Source organism: Alligator sinensis, unplaced genomic scaffold, assembly GCF_000455745.1.
Source record: "Alligator sinensis unplaced genomic scaffold, ASM45574v1 scaffold394_1, whole genome shotgun sequence".
NCBI classification, from domain to species: Eukaryota; Metazoa; Chordata; order Crocodylia; family Alligatoridae; genus Alligator; species Alligator sinensis.
Window position 1 is genome coordinate 708,056 of NW_005842273.1, and position 20,359 is coordinate 728,414.

At 49.8% G+C, this 20,359-nt stretch overlaps 2 protein-coding genes and 1 pseudogene across 2 annotated transcripts in view; all 3 read left to right on the forward strand.

The window, feature by feature from the left end:
- Positions 1-3,022: 3,022 nt before the first annotated feature.
- On the forward strand, positions 3,023-5,451 carry LOC112550979 (annotated as a pseudogene).
- A 4,362-nt stretch (positions 5,452-9,813) lies between these two features.
- Positions 9,814-13,198, forward strand: LOC112550978 (maestro heat-like repeat-containing protein family member 2B). Its single transcript, XM_025209245.1, has 5 exons — positions 9,814-9,891; positions 10,671-10,750; positions 11,137-11,272; positions 12,554-12,658; positions 13,160-13,198. Exons 2-5 carry the CDS (start codon positions 10,677-10,679, stop codon positions 13,196-13,198), a joined length of 354 nt encoding a protein of 117 aa, XP_025065030.1. The 5' UTR covers positions 9,814-9,891; positions 10,671-10,676.
- A 4,787-nt stretch (positions 13,199-17,985) lies between these two features.
- Positions 17,986-20,359, forward strand: part of LOC112550982 (protein maestro-like) — a 4,963-nt gene continuing 2,589 nt past the window's right edge. The window contains 6 exon segments of the mRNA XM_025209246.1: positions 17,986-18,006; positions 18,493-18,633; positions 19,215-19,230; positions 19,233-19,369; positions 19,797-19,931; positions 20,174-20,276. Of these exon segments, the coding sequence (XP_025065031.1) occupies positions 17,986-18,006; positions 18,493-18,633; positions 19,215-19,230; positions 19,233-19,369; positions 19,797-19,931; positions 20,174-20,276 (553 nt within the window).

Genomic DNA, 20,359 nt, shown 5'->3' on the forward strand with positions numbered 1-20,359 from the left:
CCCGCCCCATCATCCTCCCCTCAGATTTTAAATGGCTGTGTAGGTGCTTTAACTAAAGCTCATTGAATAAGTTTTAGTTAAAGTGCTCCAACAGCCATTTTAAAATGTGGGGTGCTTAATACATGTGATGGTGAGCCGTTTTAATTAGAGTGGCTGTTGGGGAACCACTCTAATTTAAACAGCCCCTCCCCACCCTGGTATGTGTATAGGCAGTCTAGCTTTCAAAAACTTTGGCCCTAAACCATCATTTTGGGTGTGTGATCCCAATTTTCCAACTAATTGTAAAGGAGGAAATAATTGTTATTGTCTGCATGACTTTCCCTTATTTTCCTGTAAACAAATGTCACGCTAATCTCCCCTTCTATCTGGCTGGGCTATTTTGCAAGCAAATCTTCTAGCATAGCAGAGCAGGAGAAAGGGGAAGATGTATCTTATTCTCCGTGACCAGGCCCATTCTTGCCCCTTTGGCTGGTACAGCTGTGGTCATTGTGCACCAGACTGATGATTATAGATTTTCATCTTCTGATGCTGGCCAACACTAGAGCATCATCTCCATCCTGACAAAAAAATACTTTTTGGCAGAACTAAATTGTACTAAGGAAAGTGACTTTGGCAGTACCAGCTGCCTCAGCCCAGAAGGGTGGCCTGGAGAGCTCTCCCATTCTTGCTGTGCTAGGAAACCTTTCTGTTGTAACCAGGCCAAAGGGTTTGGCTCCAACAGAGCTGCTAGTGGATGATGATTGTTAGCGTGTCTGCTCTGGGTACTGCCTAATTCCTGGATTCTCACCTGCCATGACTTTGGTCTCATTAAAGAGATAGGGAGGGGAAAGATGTTACCATGATTAGTACCTCTGGAAGGACCACGCTTGGTCTAATTTATAATCCAGGTGATTTATTCCGTCTTTTACAGAGAACTCAGCAGAATGCAGCAGCTTGTCAGAGTATCTCTGAGATAACCCCCGTGCTCTGAACAGGATCCCCGCCAACTCAATTGAAATGGTAGGTGAGGGGGAATGTCTTGCCTCCCCACTGCTAATTAACTCATTAGCAGCTTGTTACAGGCACCACTCAGTCTCTCGCCATGCTCTGTGCCAGTGCAACTCCGGGGTCTTTCCCGGCGTTGGGGACACGAAACTCAGACCCGGCTCCTCTCTTCCTTCCATTTGTGGGGTGAGGGGCAGTGTCCCTTCTGGGGTCTAGCCTTGCGATCCCTTTCACTTTAGCATTGCTCAGCTGCATCTCTGCACGGACCCACAGCTCATCCCCTGCTTAGCATGTTGGCTTTTCTGGATTCATTGCAACTCCTGTAAGGTCCTGGTAAGTAGTACGAGGGGTGCCAACCCTGGGTTCCGGAGTCCCTCGGTCAGTGCTTGTCTTGTTGTGGATCCCTTCACCGGATCCTCTCTCTCTCTGGAGTCCTCAGTGGCTCCTCTCCTTTCTGTGGTGCCTGTAGGCTCTGTTCCCCAGGCATTCTCCTCTTCATATCCCGAGGTGCCAAGTCCCATTTGCCCTCAGCAGGCATGGGGCGTCTCCTCACCCTGCCAGGCCATTATCGTTTCCAGCTGCAGGATCTCTCAAGTAATGGGGTTTCAGTTGGGAACCCTGTTACAGTGATGAATGAGACCAATGTGATTTCTCACATGGAAATCAATAGAATCCTTTTCCTCCATTGACGGTTTTTCCACCAGTGATGCCTCTGCAGAGAGATGCCTGATGGACTAAGCTCAGGGAAATCTTGGCCAGGGTTTGGCCAGGCAGATGTGAAGCCTGACATTACTGTGAGCCTTCTGCTGGAGAGACTCCAACAGAAGGAGGTAGGGCAATGGCTCTGTATCATGTGGCTGCTCTAAGCATTTGCTTCCATGGCTGTGCAAGGTAGGACCCCAACTAAAACTGGTCCTTGCCCATCTGCTGTGTCTTTTCCCTTTCTCCTCTCCTGTTAAAGGTCACAATACAACATGCCCTTGTTATATTGTGATGTCACTGTGATATCAGGGCACACTCACATGGGCATCATCTCCCCCTCCCCAGTAGAGGGTAGATATGGTATAAGCCACATTCAAACAAGCCCCCACCCTGTGGATAATGCCATGAGCCTCTTCAGTGTCTTCCTCCAAGTATCTCACATCACTGAGATATGAAATATAGTTTTCCAGCAGCCTTGTGAACCTGGAAAATCATTTATTCCATCCTGAAGAAAGTCTTTCAAGGGGACACAAAGGGCCTGGATAAGAGCCTTGTAAGGAGGATCATCCATTTGGCCTCCAAAGACATGAGGGAGACCCAGGTGAGTGATCTCTGCCCAGTTTCTCCTAAAAAAAAACGTAGTCTATGCCTAGCTTGTTTGGTCCAATGTAGCTTGAGCCTATGGTGTATCTCCTGCATGGACTCTGGTTAGAGGCTGCAGCCTTTTTCAAGGCAGATCTCCTCGAGATGTTTCTGGAGAGCATGGACATGATCCAGCCCAGTGCTGAGCTCCTCTGAAACATGGGACAGCTCCTCTGCTAAGAAAAGACCAGAGTGCATAGTTACTTTGCTGGGGACAGTATTATCCAAGACGTTTCCTGGTCCATGCTGAAGTTGTCCTACAGCCCAGGTGAATTCTCCAGTTGGCCAACCAACTAGAGCTGAAATATTGTTTATCCAAGTGTTTCAGTTGGCATTTATGAGCTAGGGAGCTCAAGCAAGGAATTATTAGGGGGACTTAGTGAATTCAGGAAAAGCTATTACAGTGTGTGTCTGGTAGGTGGTGGGGGAGACATTTTGCTTGGAGTCAAGGGTTACCCAAGGATGCAATGGACTTAAGGGAGTGGCCAAACACTGGGACACTGTAGAAGCTAAGCCTAGTTCATCATTCTCCTTCCCTTTCAGAGGAGGCAACTTTATCCCCAGCCTGACTTACCACTGTATAAAGTGTGTGTCGGGCATCTGCTCCAGTTTTCTTTTTTAATTCTAGCAAGAAAATGCTGAACTGCAGAAAAAAGCCCTTATGGCACTTGCTGGCACATTTTACAATTGGGTGATGTACAAGTTGCAGAGTCACTTGGGCATCATGGAGCTCCCTCCAATTTTCTTCTTGATTACACTGATCAACCTGGCCACCGCCTATGGTACAGCACTGCTTTCCTTGCTTCCAGGCTCTGATCAGGGATTGTGGAGGGAGGGGATAAATACCACTCTGTCCAATGGGGCCATCACAACTGAACTGGATTTGGGGCCCAAAGAGTCTAGCTTCTGGCTCTAAGGTGTCAGCACTAACTTCTATAATAGCTGGAAGGGCCTTCAGGACAGGAAGGAGTGGAGATCAGTTGGACAGGAGCCCTGCCCCACCCCAACATGTCCCTCCACTCCCTCCTCCTCCCATGCATCTGGGCATGGGAGGGGCAGAAGAAAGAGGATTGCTTTACATAGGGGAGGTCACTCTGGGGTTTCTCTGACATCTTCAAAGCCCCTATGTGCTGCTCACCCAGTACATTCCTGAGAGTGAGGGAGGAAGGTAGACAGGAATGTCTCTAACTGCACAATGTATCCTCCTCCTGCAACACTGAGATCTGAGCCCTTCCTCGTGCTGATGCTCAGTTAATTGTGTTTTGTGCTGAGGCTGGTGGAGACCAACCAGATGAAGCAGGCACTGTGTGGAGGTGAGTGCCAGCCCCTGCTGCAGGTGCCCCCAGTGGGCACACAAGGCCTAACACAGAACCTGGGCTCCACTGGAGTGTCCCATACTGGTAAAAGGGACCTCCCCTGTGCTTCCTGGACCTGATCCAACCATGAGTGGAGAATTCTCCCTTCCTGGGCTGGCTGGAGGCTCTCACCAGTGAGCAGGCTTGGACCCTTTATTACTCTTACACAGTATTTCCCAGGAGCCATCAAAAAGGCCGGAGCTGCCCGTAGGCTATGGGGCAAATGGAGCAGATTAAATCCTAGTTGTAGCCCCTGGTGCCTGCTTCACCTGTCCCAAATTTTCCATCTGACCCAAGCAGCATGGGGGCTTCCAGGACATTGTCATGACCGCCAGGCCTGCATGTCCTGCTGCTGCAGCAGCACCTTCTCACTTGGATGATCCTGTGGAAATATCTTGTCTTTTCTCCTCCTCTGTGTGGTGGCCGGGCGATTGCTGGGGCCCTTGCCGGGAACCCAGAACATTAGGTGGGTACTTCGACGCGTGGAGTGGAAGTAGGCACGGATGCGTATTGGTTGCAACAAGGTTATTTACTTATGCTACTGATGTGTGCAGCATAGGAAGAACTGGCTTAATTGCAGTTACAAACGAGTTACAAACCTCCTTGAAGTGAGACGAGACGTTCCATAAATGAATTACCGAGCGTGCAGGAAAGGGGGTACATCAGGGAGGTCGGTGACGGGGAGTCGTTGGTGGGTGATCAGTCCACCAAGTTTACTCCGAGGTGTATCTGGAGTTCTCCGACTTGGGCAGAAACTGCTTTGATCTTTTATACATTTAGAGTAGCCAATGATGGGCTGCTAAATAGAGCGTGGAATGGCTGATGTCACAGCGCGCTTCCATGACCAAATTTGCGAGTGGAGGTTGGTCCATACGGTCTATTGTGACATGGGCACTTGCTTGACTTGGTTATGACACTCTGCAGTTGTGGGAGGCTTTGCCCAGGCTGCCAACATGAAATTCCAGATCAGGGATGAGACCCCATTCCCCAGTTGTCAGGAAGCTGACTACTGTTTTCATGCACTCCTTTTCTTTAACCTCATGAGCAGCAGCTGGCTGAGCAGGAAGGACCCGGAGGTGAGAGCTGCTGTCTTTTTAGCTCTGTAGCACAGCTGTCTCATGCCACTATGTCTGTCTTAGGGGATCATATCGTGTACCAGAGAATCTGCTCTGCCCACAGGCAGTGTGCAGTTCTGTGCATTAATGGGTGCCAGTGAGCACTGGGATATGGGGCAGCTCCTTCCAGGAATGACTCCTTTGGTGCCCAGGGGGATGGCAGCAAGGAGGAGTTTGTTCTCTCTGTACATTAATTTGGACACATCAGCACAGTGGGGAGGTGTGATCCATGAGCCAGTCCCAGGGCCATATTCCATGGCCCCTTCCAGCTGCCATAGGTGGGTGCCATGCAGATGGGGCTGTTCCAATGATGGGGCTGGTCCAATGATGACCTGAGAAGGAGAAAAACTGTGCCTCTTCCTGATCTGGACAACCTCCCGGAAAGTCTGTCAGAGGGACTCAGTCCTGCCTTCCCTCTCTGCAACTGCAGCAGGCTGCAGTCAAGGCACTGTGATGTGCAATGGGTCTCCTTCTCCACCATGAGAGGCATCATGATACTATTTTTGAGAGGCTCCCCTGTCTCCTGCAGCAATTCAAGGGAGAGGTAGACAATCTTCATGCCACCATGGTGTGAGACTGCCTGGGAAACCAGCATTGGCCCTTTTGTGTATGCATGGGTGTGCACATGTGTGTGCATGTACAACTTGCCCTAGGAACTCTGTAGCTCTCTTGGAGTTTTCCTGGTGCAGTTCAAGACTCCTTGATGGAGTGGCCTCACCTACCACTGGGGGCTAAACTCACAGCACCCAGGTCTGTAGATCATGGCCGTGTTGGGAATGACAGTTCTATTTTCTGGGAAGTCTGACAAGAGGAGACAAAACAAATGAACTACTGGACTTCCCCTTCCAGCTGAGTTTCACTCTGCTCCCTCTGAGCTTGGCCTCTCAAAGCTCCATGAGGTAGGGAGGATCAGAGGTTGTGTCTTGTGGAGTGCAGGGATTATGGTCAGGGCCTGGCAGTTTAAAACATGGAGATTTGGGGCTTCCTTCTATGGGTTATAGAAGTGGATGGCTACCACCCCACTGTCTGTGGAGTGTCTCTCTCCTGGGTGAGACAGGCTGTTCTCTGTCTTTGTTTGCACCTGGGAACAGGTTTACCTGAGGGGAGAATCCCACTTCAGCTCTGTGCTCCCTTGTCCTGTGGCCCTGGGGCTGTGTGGGCAGATTCTGGCTGGTCCTGACTCTACAATCACTTTTGGGGCCTATGACATCCGGGGGCTGTGGGACCCACTCTTCGCCTGACATCCTTTGTAAGGAATATAAATCTCCAGAAAGTGGTAAACTGAGTGGGGTGTATTCAGGGTCCTTGGCAAGGGATCAAACAGCACAGTGTGGTGTGGTCAGAGCTGCAGACATGGAAACTTCCAGCACCAAAGCAGTAAAGCACTAAGCATAGGACAGTGAGGTATTTTTTCTCTCTCTCTAATTTTCTGCTCTTGCTCACTCCATAGTTCTCCTCTCTAACCCTCCCTTTGACTTTCACCTTCTGTTGCAGAGTGTGAGACAGATCTTGGAGGTGGCCTATGATTTTCAGGTTCCTCTCCCTGATGGGAAACTCAAGAGCATCTGCTTTGACCTGTACACTCAGGTAAGGGGAGGTCAATCCTGTACACCACATCCTGAGGCCCAGCAGATCCAAGTCCCATTAGCCAGATAGACCCAGCTCATCGCGGTACAAAGCCCCACTCTGCTGGCAACCTCTCTGCTTGCCCAAGAAGAAGAAAACAAGTGGTGACCTCCTTGTCTCCCCTCAGTCCAGCTCAACTGCTGGGGAGGTCCATGCAAATCTCTTTGTCATAGCAAGTCAGGACCAGAACAATCAACCCTATCTTGTGAGTGCAGCAAAGAGCAGCCATGCTGCTAAAGGGACTTGGAAATCAGGATCCCCTCTTATTTATGGTCTGGACCTTTGAATTCTTGGCTCTTGCTGTGATTGCAGTAATGTCTCTTGGGATTCAAAAATACTCTGGTTCAACTCATAGACAGTGGGAGTTCAGGATACAGTCCACACTTTCATCTGCACCCAGATGGGACTGTGGAGAATCCCTTCCCTTCTTCCCACAGGTGTGTGATATCATGTAACTACCAAGATCACAGAACCAGGTCAAGGTGTTCTACTATCTCCCTCTGCTTGGTAAGGAGAGGAGATTCCAAGTGACATAGGGATTTCCTTCAAACCTCCCTGCACTGTGCCAAACCTGGAAGCGGGAATGAGAATGAGGAGTGCTGAGGTCACTGAGGTTGTGCTCTTTTCCCTGAAGCCTGTCTCTCCCTAAACCAATTTATTTCCCTTGTAGGCTCCTGGCTCAAGACCAACAAGGAGGCAAGCCACATGATGTCCCTTGCAATCTTTAGTGGCATCATTGCTGCTGACTGTAAATATGACCAGAGCAAACGTATTGACTGCTGTTTTGGCTGACCCCTCAGGAACTGAGTTAGGACTGTCCAGGATGAATAACCTGTCCTGCTTTAGGTGCACTCAAGAGCCCTGGCTGTGTAGAGCTAGAGCCAGACCTCCAATCTCTGCTGCTTGGTCACAGAGGGCCAATAGCATCCTGAGTCCTGCTGGATGACACAGGAATGCTGGGGCCAAATCCTGCTTTGACACCTTTCCTGGCAGCACTCTGAAGTCAAGAGGTTTAACAAGACCTTTGTTATGGCCCCAGAGACTTTCCCAGGTTCCAAAGTGGAGACAGGAGGTTGTGCAGGTTGCTACAAGTGGGTCTTTTGCAACCTGGGTGTATCTTGCTGTGGAGGGTGAGCTCCCAGAACACAGCAATACTGTGCCCTTCTTCTCCTTCCAGTGCCAGAGATGAGCAAGAAATAATGTGATCTAGTCAAGACCATGAGGTGCATGCTGGCTGATCAGAGTACTCAGCTGAGGTGATCTGTGAGTAGTGGCTGTGCTGGGGATGGCACATGGACCTGACACAAAATTCCCACCCAAGAATCTTAATTCTCTTGTAGAGAAAACCTTTCCCCGCATTAGCGCCTTCAGGGAAGGCAGTGCAGAGAGTCTGCCCTTCTGCTTCCAGAGCTGGGAAGAGTAAGGATCTAGAGGAGTGTTATCAGATTGACAGTGGGGAGGGGATCTGCTTTCCCTCAGATGCCAATATGGCACTACTGAGTAGTAAAGACACATTGTTCTCTTGCCTATTTATAAACCCTAGAAATAAAATTGGAGGACTAGGGACCCTTCTCCCTCCCTGTCATCTTTTCCAAGTTTTGAGGGATGGTTTGTGCCATGGCTGGTCCCTGCCACCATTTGTGCATAAGGACAGTCCGGACTCCAGTCTATTCTTTCCTCCCCTCCAGGTGAAGAAGGCCATCCTCCATTTCAGCACCTCCAGGTGAAGAAGGCCGTCCTTCATTTCAGCAGGACACTGCTCAACGTGCAGGGCCTGGATGACTGGGCCTGGGACTTAGTGGCCCATATTTTCAGGGAGTCCAGCTTGCATAGCAGCCAAATGGTAAGAGAAATTGAGGTTGGAGACTTGGTGCTGCTGTTTTAGCAGGCTGAAGCCTGACATTGGCTTGAACAGGAGCATGGGGTACACCAGGGCAGCCAGGCTGAGTCATTAGAACCACAGTCAGACCATTTCCACTGGTACAGATCTAAGGGAGCTCTCATGATGTCAGTGAAGCTACTCTGGGTTTTTCCCAGGGTGTCAGCAAGACCAGACTCTGAACTGGACTATGCATATCTTCTGATGAGGCTGAGATTTGCCCCTTCAGGCACTGAGGTGTGAAAATCTGACCACACAGTCTGTCAGGGAAACTTCCTTGAGAACAGCAATGCTCTCTTGTAGAAATAGAGTCCCAAGGATGTTTCCTGAGAAAGAAACATGAGGTCACAAGTGGGGGAAGGACCCTCAAGTAGGTGGGTCATTGGTGAAGAAGAGGAGACTGCCCTTGAGAACTGGATGAAGAGAGCTGGGTGCAGAGGTACAAATAGCTGAGTCCAAGTTGTCTGGCTCTTCTCTTGAGGTCTTATGGCCCCAGCTGCTGGAGTACATGGTGCCAGCTCAGTACAGCTGCATTCTGATCCCTCCGTGCCGATGCCATGGGGACCTGGCCAAGCAACCGCAGTGGAAGGGAGAAGAACAGACCCCAGCAAAGGAGGTTTGGAATCCAGATCCCTGTGGGATGAACCAGCTCCAACTGCCTCTTAGAAAATCTTCAACCTCTTCCATCCATAATGATAAGGCCCAAAGGTGGGAGGGACTGTTGGGTCATTAAAACCTGGGAGGGGGAGCGAGGCAATGTGGGCTCCCCCAACTCAGAGCTGCCCCAGATTTATGCTGCACCATAGCGAAATCCAAGGGCCTTTTTCACTCAGCTTCCCCACTCATCCAATGATGACTGAGCCATGCCTTCCTCATGGGGAGGCTGGGAATGAAAGCTCCTTGGCAAAGCTCCTTGAGATGCAGACACGGAAGGTGACATGAAAGTGCTACTTGTGCCCAGCTCCCAGAATGTACATGGGTGGGAACATTGGGAATGAACAGACTTGTAGAAGCATCATCCCTGTTTCAAAGTAGTCACGCATGACCATGCTCTCTTTCTCTTTCCAGCCAAACTTCCTAAGGCCCAGGGGCAGCTGGTATGACTCCTGGTGAGTAGCCCTCAAAAGATTCCTTCCAGAGGTTTGGGGAGTGTCAGTGGTGTGGTGGACACATGCCTGTAGCCTTAGATGGAGGAACATGCTCTGTCTCTTCCCACAGTCAGAGCTGCCCTGTGCTGGCAGAGTTCCCTTCCCTTTGCAGAGCAGAGCCAGGCTCTTCCCCTGCCTCGCAGCCTGTGTAGGGGCCTGCAGGATCAGCCAAGCAGAGCACATCAGCCAGTGTCTGATTGCTGAATTCTCTGGCCATGTATGGTGGAGGCCAGTTTCCCTCCTAAAGAAAGCCATGGAGACCCACTTCAGAGCTGAACCCCTGTTTCTCTCTCACTGTCAGATGGTTGCCTCAGCCTTGGGTGACAGCAGCCACACACATTCTGCCCTGAGGGGACTCTGGGCTCAGCACTGCATGATCCACCCTGCTGTTGGAGATCAGTGGAAGATTAAGATTCCCATCCTGTTCATGACCATTGAAGGTAACAAGCAGGAAGGAGCACAGTGATCTCTGCAGAACAGAAAGGAAGGGGAAAGGTTGCAGCCTACTGGAGCCCCACTTGGTACCATTTCCCTTCTGCAGCATTGAATGTTTGGGAGCTTCTACTCTTTGTCACAGGGGGCAAATCCAGGGACTTATCAACATTGAGGCTGATGAGACCCAGAGTAGCATTTGCTTATGAAGGGCTCCACCAGAGCAACCACTCTCCTGCAGTTCCCTGCACACTTGGGAGGTTTCTGTTGCCTGAGGAAAGCTCTGTGCACTTTGCCCTTGTATGAAGCCCAGTCCTGTGCTGTGCTGTGCTGGGCACATCTGTGAGGTGCTGAGCACCCTCCACTCCCCTTATGACCAGTTCTGTAGGGACTGGTTGTGCACAACTTCCAGACATGCCAGCATAACATGTACTAGAGCACAAGGCCTGGGCTGTGATTGGTCCTTGGCTGTGATGGGATTATTAGAGCCTCATGAAGGGTCTGCTTGGGGCCCAGAAACCTGGTACCACTGAAAGCTTTGTAGGGAATGCTGCATTGTGGGCTGCTCTTGGAGGGCCTGGCTGTGCCTGGTGAGTGACTGGGATAAAGCTCTGTGCCCTCTGAGCTGATGCCATTGACCTGAACAGGATCCTGGGGCAGTGGCCAGCACATCCCTGGCACTATTTACAGCCCACCTTGGAGGGCAGTCTGGTGGGTTTGTGTGGGAGAGGCTCTCTGCTTTTCACATCCATTTACCCTGTGCCATGTCTCTGATTCTGCCTTTTAGAACTACATGAAAGAGGAACCAATGGATTCCCTGGCCTCTCCTGTTTGCCTCAGGGCCATGCTTGCCATTAAGCATCTGAGGTAAGTGATTCCTGCCCTGGCCCTTGGCACTGGGATGCCCTGATCAGAGATCAGCTCCTTCTTTAACTCTCTGTAGTTCTTCCTGTCAGATCTGGAGCTGAGAGACACCTGCAGGGCTCTGGTCACAGGCTGCTCTCCCTGCTGGGGTCATAGAGGTTTGAATGTGTTTGGTCCACTTGGAGATTTGGACTTGAAAGACCAGGTGGTGGTAGTTGTGGCACAACTAGGAGTGGTGGGGATTGCAAGGAGCTTCTCAGCTGCCATGTCCAGGGGGGTTTGGATTTCAGGCTCTAGGTTCAGGTCATATCTTAGCACTAGACCCACTTTTCCTTGAGGCTGGAAATCAGTCTGACTGTAGCCTTTTCTTCCTCTCTTTCTTCTGCCAGCAAGGTGAAACCCTCACTGAATCTTGATGAAAACATAAACAACCTTGATGACTGCCTCAAGTGTCTGCTGTCTCTTCCAGCTGTGCTGCAGCTGGGGAAGGAGGATGAGATGTCTCAGGACTCTTTCCAAATACAGGTACACCTAAACAGCTGTCTTCTGAAATCACCTACTGGGACCTGCTCCCCAGCCTCCTCTGGGCCCTGGCCTCCCTAGCATGGTTTTGGGTTTTGTGACACACACACCAGCTGACTCTGAGCTTCCCTCTTCTATCTTCTGCTTCCAGTTATTGCACAAGTTGTCCATGCAGGCCTTGGGTGAGCTCATGAGGGGCTTCCTTGAAGAAGACCCCACTGAGAGTTGGTTCATGGAGATGTCCCATGTGATTAGCCAGCAGGAGCAGGCAGAGATATCTTCTCTGGGGAAGGTGGCAATAGGCCAAAGAAACAGGGAGGGCAGTTTCCCTCAGCAGGACAAATGAGAGGGGAGTCTCCCAAGGGTCACTCAACAGCTCCTCTGGCTTCTTGGGAATTAAAGGTCCTCCTGAGAAGTATCCAGATGATAAAAGAATCAGATTGCTTGGAGGGATTTCAGTGGTGATGGTGATGTCTGCATTTGAAATGGTTACTCTGAGCTGTTTTAAAGGTTCCTCTGACAGTAGTTTGCTCTCCTGACCACTTCTTGAGCCATGGTTCTTCTCTGACAAGGAATGGGAGAGAGATATGGCCTTGCAGGCCAGCTCCCAGCTGCTTGTGGCCTATTGGGAGACAGTCTATTTCAGAGTAAATATATTCTAAATCTCTTTTCCCTTGATGTCCTCATGGCAGCCTCACCCTGAGATGCAGAAAACTTCCCTAGAAGACAGGGTCCCATAGGGATACATTCCTGTTTTCACCTTGCCAGGATCATACATTTGAATATCACTCTAGCCAAACCCAGGCATATGTCATTCATTTCTTTCTCCTTTTTTTTCTCAGCTTCAATACCCTTTTGAGCAATTTTGGTCTCTGCTGGGGCTGCTGGCACCCTACACCTGCACCTCTCTGCCCACATCCTACCTGTGGGCCTCTGAGTGCATTGCCTGCCTTCTCCACCTACAAGGTGATGGCACTCTGAGTAGGTGCAAGTGGCTTTGCCCCTATTTCTCCCTCTGGTAATGCCTAGAAGATTTTTGTGGTGTGAAGGGCCTGGCCCTCTTTGGGAAGTGTGAAAAGAAGTCTCCCCTAGCAAGAATGGGAAGAGGCTTATAGCAGCTCTGATCCCACTGCACCTGTGACCTCCACTGAAGTCACTCAGACCTCAAACCTGGCCCTTGGACCACACTGCCCATGACATTGCACATGATTCCTCCATGGAGCCAAGATTCTGTTTCAGACATCATTACAGCACTTTTTCCTCCTTATTTTCATTCCATACCAGTCCATGACCATGGATTCAGCAGAGGAGGAGCTGAGAGGTCTCCATAAGGAGCCCAAAGCCTCCAGCCCTGAGGCTGTGCTTATAGGATCCTCCCACATGGTGAAGGTCAGTGGCTCAAGAAGCTGGTGTGGTAACTCTGGGAACTGGGCATCCTTCATAGACCATTCCTTTGCTCATCACACATGGTTTATCTCTTTCATTGGATTGCATAGGGGAGGCATCTGGGACACTTACTGTTCATCCAGTATCTCCTGCTGTTTACCCATGTCCATGGTACAAAGAATAATTCAGAGTAAGATTAGAAAGCTTTGTAGATAGCTCTGTTCCTGAACAGAAAAAAACCTTTGTTGTTACAGCATCCAGGTGAGAGCCTTAGCCAGGATGTGGTCTCCTTGTGTGCCTGTTTTAACTTCTCCTGGGGTGCAGCTTGGCTGTGTTCATGTTGTGTTGTCAAATGATGCTCTCTCCATTGAAGATCAGTTCAAGCACAGGATTCACATGCACCAAGTTGCCACAGGGCAGAAGCTTATGCATAGCGCAGGTATTTAATATCACTCTTGAACTCGGGGGTTCAGTGCATTTTCCCTTCTTTCTATTTGACTCCAGGTCATTGGAAAATACTTTCCATCCAGCCAGGCCCTTTGACTTTTGGGGAGCATAATGAATGGCATGCTTTCTGCCAGCCCGACATGTGCCACAGCATCAGGACATTGGTTCATTACAATCCTTAGGGAGCATGGAGATGCCCTTCTGGATGAGGTAAAATTGAAGCTGAGGAGGCTTTCTGCATTTGTTTTATGCTTTTCAAACACTGCTTTCATGTGGAGTGAACAGCAATCTTAGTGTTGATTCCTGGACATGAAGCAAGTTCCATTTCCCTTACTAGCCAGAGATGGGGAATAGCAGATCAGCTGCATCCAAGAGAAAAAGCACAGGAAGGCAAGATGGGGATTCAGTAACCTAGGCTATTGATAAGAGCTTTCAGCCCTGGAAGGTTTGGAAACATAGATTCTGGGGCAAATATAGCAGGAGAGGGCAATAAGGAGTCTGAGGCACCCAGCTGTGGCTGGGCTGGAACACCATGCTTAGGCATGAGGAACGGATGCACGCTTCCCTCAGTGCCACACCATTCAGGGGGTCCAGGGTGAGGCAGGAGCTAGAGATGGTTCTGTGTCCTCAGGTATTTCCCAGCTTTGGTAGAGGCTATGTGAAATGCTCCTTCTGTTGCCCTGTGGGGTCAGGCCAACTCTCAGGATCTCAATATTGCACTGTTAGACAGGAGGGCATAACACAATTGCATGTATACAAACACACAAATCAATTAGGTGCATACACATGCACACTACCAGCTCAGGCACATACACATTCAAACCAGCATAGGCATATGCATACCTATTACCAATTCAAGCACATACACTATACAACCCAAAAATTAGACACGGATTACTAATTTGTATATTATGCACACAATGCCATACACACACACACACACACACACTAGCAACTCAGATACATACACATTCAAAATGACTAGTCTAGGTTCATGCACACCTATCACCAGTTTAAGCCCATACATGCTACACACACCAAATTTAGACAGAATCAGTCACCAGTTACCAACACCTGCACATTCAATACACATAGGTGGATTACTAATTCATATACCACACACACACAATGATATCTATATATGTATATATATGTGTATTCACTAATTTACACACATACCATCCACCTACACATACACACAGGTGAGTTCCTAAGTTGGGTGTTGTGATGTGTATGTATGTATGTGCTTGGTGTACTTGGGATACCTGGGGAAAGGTTAAGGTAAGAAAGTAGAAGTGTAGGGAGTGAAAGTTACCAGGACTGGGATTAGAACTGGTAGACTACAGGGGCCTGGGCTGAAGAATTGAGGCTCGGGGGTAACTTTAGGTTAATTGATCTTAATTGATTAAAAGTCAATGCCCAAAGCCTTCAGAGTAGGGAAATGATGCTGGCACGGAGGCTGGGACTGGAGCCAGAGTTATGGGGGAGCTGAAAAAGTAGGTACTGGAAAGGGAAAGTGGGACTAAAGGAAAGTTTGGGTGATAAAGAGGGGCTCTGGATGTGGGGAGCCATAGGATGGCTCTGGGGCAGCTAGAGAAGTTGCAGGAAGTGGCAGTAGGTGCTGGGAGCTGGAGAAAGGCTCCAGCTGCTAGAGAAAACTGCAGGATAGACACGAGGAGCTGGGAAGCTGCAGGGTGTGGGCGGGGAACTACAGAAGGTGTGGGAGAAGCCTGAAAACAGAGAGACAGACAGCAGAAAATCACAGGAAGAGCAGCAGGAGAGACTGAAAGACAGCAGTGGTAGCAGGAAAGCAGAGAAAGGCAGCAGAAAGTCACAGGAAAAAAGGCAGTAGGAGCATGGGAAGCAGGGGGACAGCATAAAATCACAGGAAAAGTGGCAGAAAAGACTGAAAGGCAGCAGCGGCAATGGGAAAGCAGAGAAAGGCAGCAGAAAGTCACAGGAAAAAAGGCAGTAGGAGCATGGGAAGCAGGGGGACAGCATAAAATCACAGGAAAAGTGGCAGAAAAGACTGAAAGGCAGCAGCGGCAATGGGAAAGCAGAGAAAGGCAGCAGAAAGTCACAGGAAAAAAGGCAGTAGGAGCATGGGAAGCAGGGGGACAGCATAAAATCACAGGAAAAGTGGCAGAAAAGACTGAAAGGCAGCAGCGGCAATGGGAAAGCAGAGAAAGGCAGCAGAAAGTCACAGGAAAAAAGGCAGTAGGAGCATGGGAAGCAGGGGGACAGCATAAAATCACAGGAAAAGTGGCAGAAAAGACTGAAAGGCAGCAGCGGCAATGGGAAAGCAGAGAAAGGCAGCAGAAAGTCACAGGGAAAAGGCAGTAGGAATTGAGAGGAGATTGGGAAACTAGTGGAGAGGGGTGGGGGCTAGAGCTGAGAAAGAGAGAATGAGGCTGGAATTTTAGATAAGGAAGGGACTGGGATTCAGTAAAACATGACCCAAATCGGGGTTGCTAATGACAGTGGTTTTACTGAACAGGGAAGATGGTGACAAAATGTTTTATTGAGTCCCTTGCACCCATCCACCCACCCACCCACTCACCCACCTACAATGTCAGCAGGGGTTAGAGAGGCTTGGTGCAGGGGCTGAAGTACACAGAAGTCCAGGAGAAGGGAGAGAGACAGAGAGAGCGAGAGAGAGTCCAAATTGTAGGAGGAGGTCTGCAGGCAATATCTACCTATTCAGGCTGGAAATGGGTCCTTTTCCAGTAGGTGTTGTCCAGAGGGGTGTCACCGACAGGACCTCTGGGTGGATAGGTGGCGTGGCATGGTGCTGGTTCAGATGGAGAGGGCATCCCACTTGGTCTGTCTTCACTGCCCCTTTTTATTGGGCAGACCTTGTGTGACCCTAGTGACAGGAGGCATGCCCAGGCAAGGCTCAGCCCCTAGCGTACTGAGCATGTGTGCTTCATGCAGGGCTGTGTAGTTTCAGGTGTCTGTAATGGTGAGAGGTGCTGGTTCTGCAGGGTCTTTTGTCTTTCAAATGCTGGTCTTGTCTCTGTTCGTGGGTGAGGTCCATGGTTCCTGGGTGAATCAATGTGAGGTGATGGCCCAGTCATTACAGGGCATTTAGTAGAGGCCTGCTACCATTGTATGTTAATCATTCCCAATCACACTCATTCATCCAGGAACCAATTTACATGGGAGGGATACATGACTCATACAGTTGCAACACAGGGGATGCCCAGGCAGAGGACAGAAGATGGAAGCTTGACATATAAAATGGAAACGTGACATGACTTTGGTTCACTTACAAACACAGGCCTAAACCATACAATATCCATTTGAAACAATAAAAATCAATACAAAAATGATAATAATACAATATACAACAGTAAGAATTAATACAAACCTAATAATTATACAATACAAAATGGTGGATATCCAAAACCAAAAACTTGCTACCAAAATAGAAATGTTTAAAGCTTATCCTAAGTCTGAGCTCACTTATACTTATTTATAAGGAATAGAGAGGAAGAGAAAAAGTCAGAAATGGTTGGGGCAGGGGAGGGAATGCATTTTGCAAAAAAAAAAAAAAAAGAAAAGAAAAACTGGGGGTTTTGCTACACTTCCATCCTGCTCCTCTCCACGGGGTTGGGAACAGGGTGCAGGAAAGAATGCATGCCAGAAATATTGTAGCCTCCCCCTTCTCCCTGTTATGGATGGCACTGGGTATGGACAACTGGACCTACTGCCCCGCAGGCCTGGCCATGTAAAGAATGGGGAGGTGTAGTTAGAAATGAAGAGTGTGGACTCCAGTGTTCAGCTCCAGCACAGCCGGGCTCGCCTAGAAAAATTACAGTTATAATCATCTTGCTTGTGGTCCCTAGGGATTCTCACAGGGTTTCTGAAGTCGGTGGTGCTTGTTGGTCCTGAGCTGAGCATCCACACAGACAGAAAGCCAAAATTAGCTTCTTAAAACCACCCCCAGATATTGATATTTGTTGAGGTGTTTGTGAGAGCATGCGGGTTAATGTCAGGTAGAAATAGGTCCCGGGCGGCACATGCAATTAGATTGTAGGTGTGTGCACATGGACAGGAGAATGGCTGAGACTGTGTGGGCCATTTGGTGTCTGCACACATGTCACATTGTCCACTTTCACCCCAAGTAGGGGCATAGAGATGTGCTCACTTCTTAGGATCAGCCGGAGGCAACAGTGTCTGGACATCAATCCCTTAAAGCAAGGAATTTCTAAGGTGGCAGCAAATTGACAAACTGTGGGAGGAATTTGTTTGGATTGTGCTGGCTGAATGAAAAAGGGGCCCTTGTTCTTATTATCTTCCCTCCAGGTGCTGGACATCTTAGGCGCCCTTTTTATCCACATGCGGACAATCTAGGAAAGGTCTGTGAGAGGCTTCCTGCTGGAAGGTGTTTCCATTCTTACTGGCTTCCATCTAGAAGCAGTAACCAGCAGCCTCCTTAGAAATCCTGTGCCAATGAACAGGTACTTGACACTCCCTACCTCTTGTGCCTGGTGGCACACACGCATCCCACAGCCTGGCAAAGTCCATAGAGTTTCAAGTCAGCTGCAGATCCTTTGGGATGATTTGGTAAGAGTCAATGTCCTAGTGTGTTTGCATAGGAAATGCCAGGCTTTTGCCTAACGGCATTGTCAAATGACATCACTATGCCCCAACCCCATCCCAGACCAGGAGAGCCCTTGGCCTTTGCTTCAATGTCCTATTGCTTCATGACATCACAAGACTACCCACAGCTCATGTGTCATTTGTGTTAAATTTAAGTAAGACCTTTGAGCTCTGGAGGGCCTTGGGTGGGGATGATTTCTTCACCTTCCACATACTACGCTTGCTCATGAGCAAGATTCAACATCTGGCTGGCAGACAAGAGCTCAGCTAAGGACACCATGGCCCTTGGACCTCTAGCAGTAAGTGACAGCCCAGGCCCAGCTCTGTCAGTTCCCCCTTGAGGACTAAAACCCTGAATCTCAAGAGCTTGAGGTAGGACGCCAGGCTGTGGGACAAGCTTTTCTCCCCTGCTTTCCTGTACCCCTGGTCACACCTGATCTTCTGTCAGCAAGAGAAACACAGCAGCTTCATGCTACATGGCTGGTTGGCTTCATGAGACTTTGGAACTAGAAACTCCTGTAACCAAGAGGCTCTTTCTGCTTTGCAGCTCTATGTTCAGGCTGCTGGTGCCTCTGCACTTCCCAGGCAGAAGTTCAGGGATATGACTGGGAAGGGATGTGACTGGAAGTGCAGGGTTGTGACTGGGAAGGGAGCCAAGTGCTAAGGGAGCTGCTGCCAGAGCTGTTCTGTGTTCTCCTGGATGTGAGGAAGAGACCTTTAGACTTGGAGTTATGGATTTCCAGCTGTCTTCCCCATGCTGACTCTGGTCTTCTCTATCTCTTCAGGCAACATGTGCATCTTTGGACATGCTCACCACCATTCACTCCAGCCCATTGCTGAGGGAGCTGCTACCAGATATCCTCTGTGCTCTTCTGGGGCCCCTGGTTTCAGATGTAGTCACACACCTCAGGCCCTTCTTCAACCATGTGAGTAAGCAGCACTCCCCGCCCCCATTCCAATGCTCTTCATTAGGGGCCATTTCAGAAGTGGGAGATCCACTTGCTGCCCCTTGTTTCAGTCTAAACTGGAAGATCTTAAGTTCTGTGGAAGAGATGATTTTTTCAGGGGGAAAAGCAAGTGAAGAGAATGGGATGACAGATGGGCCCTTATAGACAAGGAGGGACTCTCAGGAGACTGGGAGAGGCTGCAGCTGGGGTCATGGGGCTCTGTAGGGCTCTGGGACTTTCTCTGCTGTGTTGATTCTCCAGAGTGGGAAGCAGAGGTGGGAAGAGACAAGTGAGCATGGGGGCTGAGGGATTTGTTTTTGCTGGGATTCATATTCAGAGCCCCTAGTGACCACACATTCAGGGAACAAGGCTTGCTTCTGCTCCCTGAGCTCCGCTGGTGCCCTGGCTCCCAGGCAGCCCACCTGGAGCAGGAGCTATCAGAGTCCACCTCCCTGGTAAACCACTTGGCAGGATGAAAACAAAAAGCTCCTGTCAGGAGCTTTGCCAGGCCCATGAGAGAAAGGTTTGGTTGTGACCACATTGGAGTTTTTTGGCCACAGGATGATGACAATATCTGTTAATGGCTTTCGCCCTCTTTAGCACCCTGGAAGGCTGCATGAAAATAAGATGGCAAGCCTATTATAGGAGCCAGGTGAGGCAGAGCTTGGCAATGCTCCTGTTTCACCTGAAGGACCCCAACCTGCAGGTGGCCAAGGTAAGAACCAGTGACACTGACTTCCTCAGCCCTACAAGGTGGTCTCAGTCCAGCCCCAGGGACACTTTGTCATTCCTTCATCCTGTGGTGACCATCCCCTTTCCACTGAGGTGGCTTCATCCAGGCACCTTCTTGAGCTTGGGGCTTCCTCCCAGGTCCAGGACAGGTTGCATGCCCTGTTCATGCAGAAAATCTTGCATGGCTTTACTGAGGGGGAGACAGGTGCTGCCTGCAGGTGCCATACGAAAGGCAGGAGAAGTTCTCCCTTTGCTCACAGCCACTCCTTCATGCCTAGTGCCAATCACCTCCTGGCTAGGCCCTCCAGTTCCTGGCCTGGATGCTGTCCTGGATCAAGAGGCAAACCTTGGCTTCAGCTCAGCACAGCAGTCAGCAGAGAATACAGACCTGGTGAGACCATGTTTTTCAGGAGTGCAGAACAACGTCAGGCCTCTGCTCCCCTTACCTGGGCCTAAGCAGGGTGCAGGAAGCCCTGACCTTCCATGTCCAGGGGTCAGAACAGGTGAAACAAGAGCAGTTGCTGAGAGACACCTGCAGGCACTTGGCAAGTGACTTTGTGAGTGGCAGGAGGTGACTGAGGGCAGGGCTCATTTTAGGATGGTGGGAGGGAACTGAGGCACAGTGTAAATAACTGCAAGGGTTTGGTCTAGGACTGTGAGGCATGGGACAGGACAGGATTGCTCCTTCTAGTCCCTTGGTGCTCCCATTTCCTCCTGATCAGTACCAGCACATGGTGTGAGAGCACTTCTTACCAGAGGAAGTTCATGTGACCTTGGTTCCCTCCAGGCCAAAGAAAAACCTGCTCTCCTGGAAGGTCTCTGCAAGGCAGCCCAGAGGCACTACATGAGCCTGTGGCCAGAGATCTGGGTGGCAGCCATCAAATTTACAGGTGAGAGAGAATGCCTTATCCCTTTTCATTCTCCCCCCCCCCCCCCCCACAGGAGGGACAACTTTGGCTCACACGTAAAACAG

Bases quoted from the DNA above. Each gene is read 5' to 3' on its own strand.
- LOC112550978 (XM_025209245.1), top strand. From the start codon at position 10,677: ATGAAAGAGGAACCAATGGATTCCCTGGCCTCTCCTGTTTGCCTCAGG. The intron at 10,751-11,136 runs GTAAGTGATTCC...TTCTTCTGCCAG, and splicing joins CTTGCCATTAAGCATCTGAG to CAAGGTGAAACCCTCACTGA. The intron at 12,659-13,159 runs GTCAGTGGCTCA...ATTTGACTCCAG, and splicing joins GATCCTCCCACATGGTGAAG to GTCATTGGAAAATACTTTCC.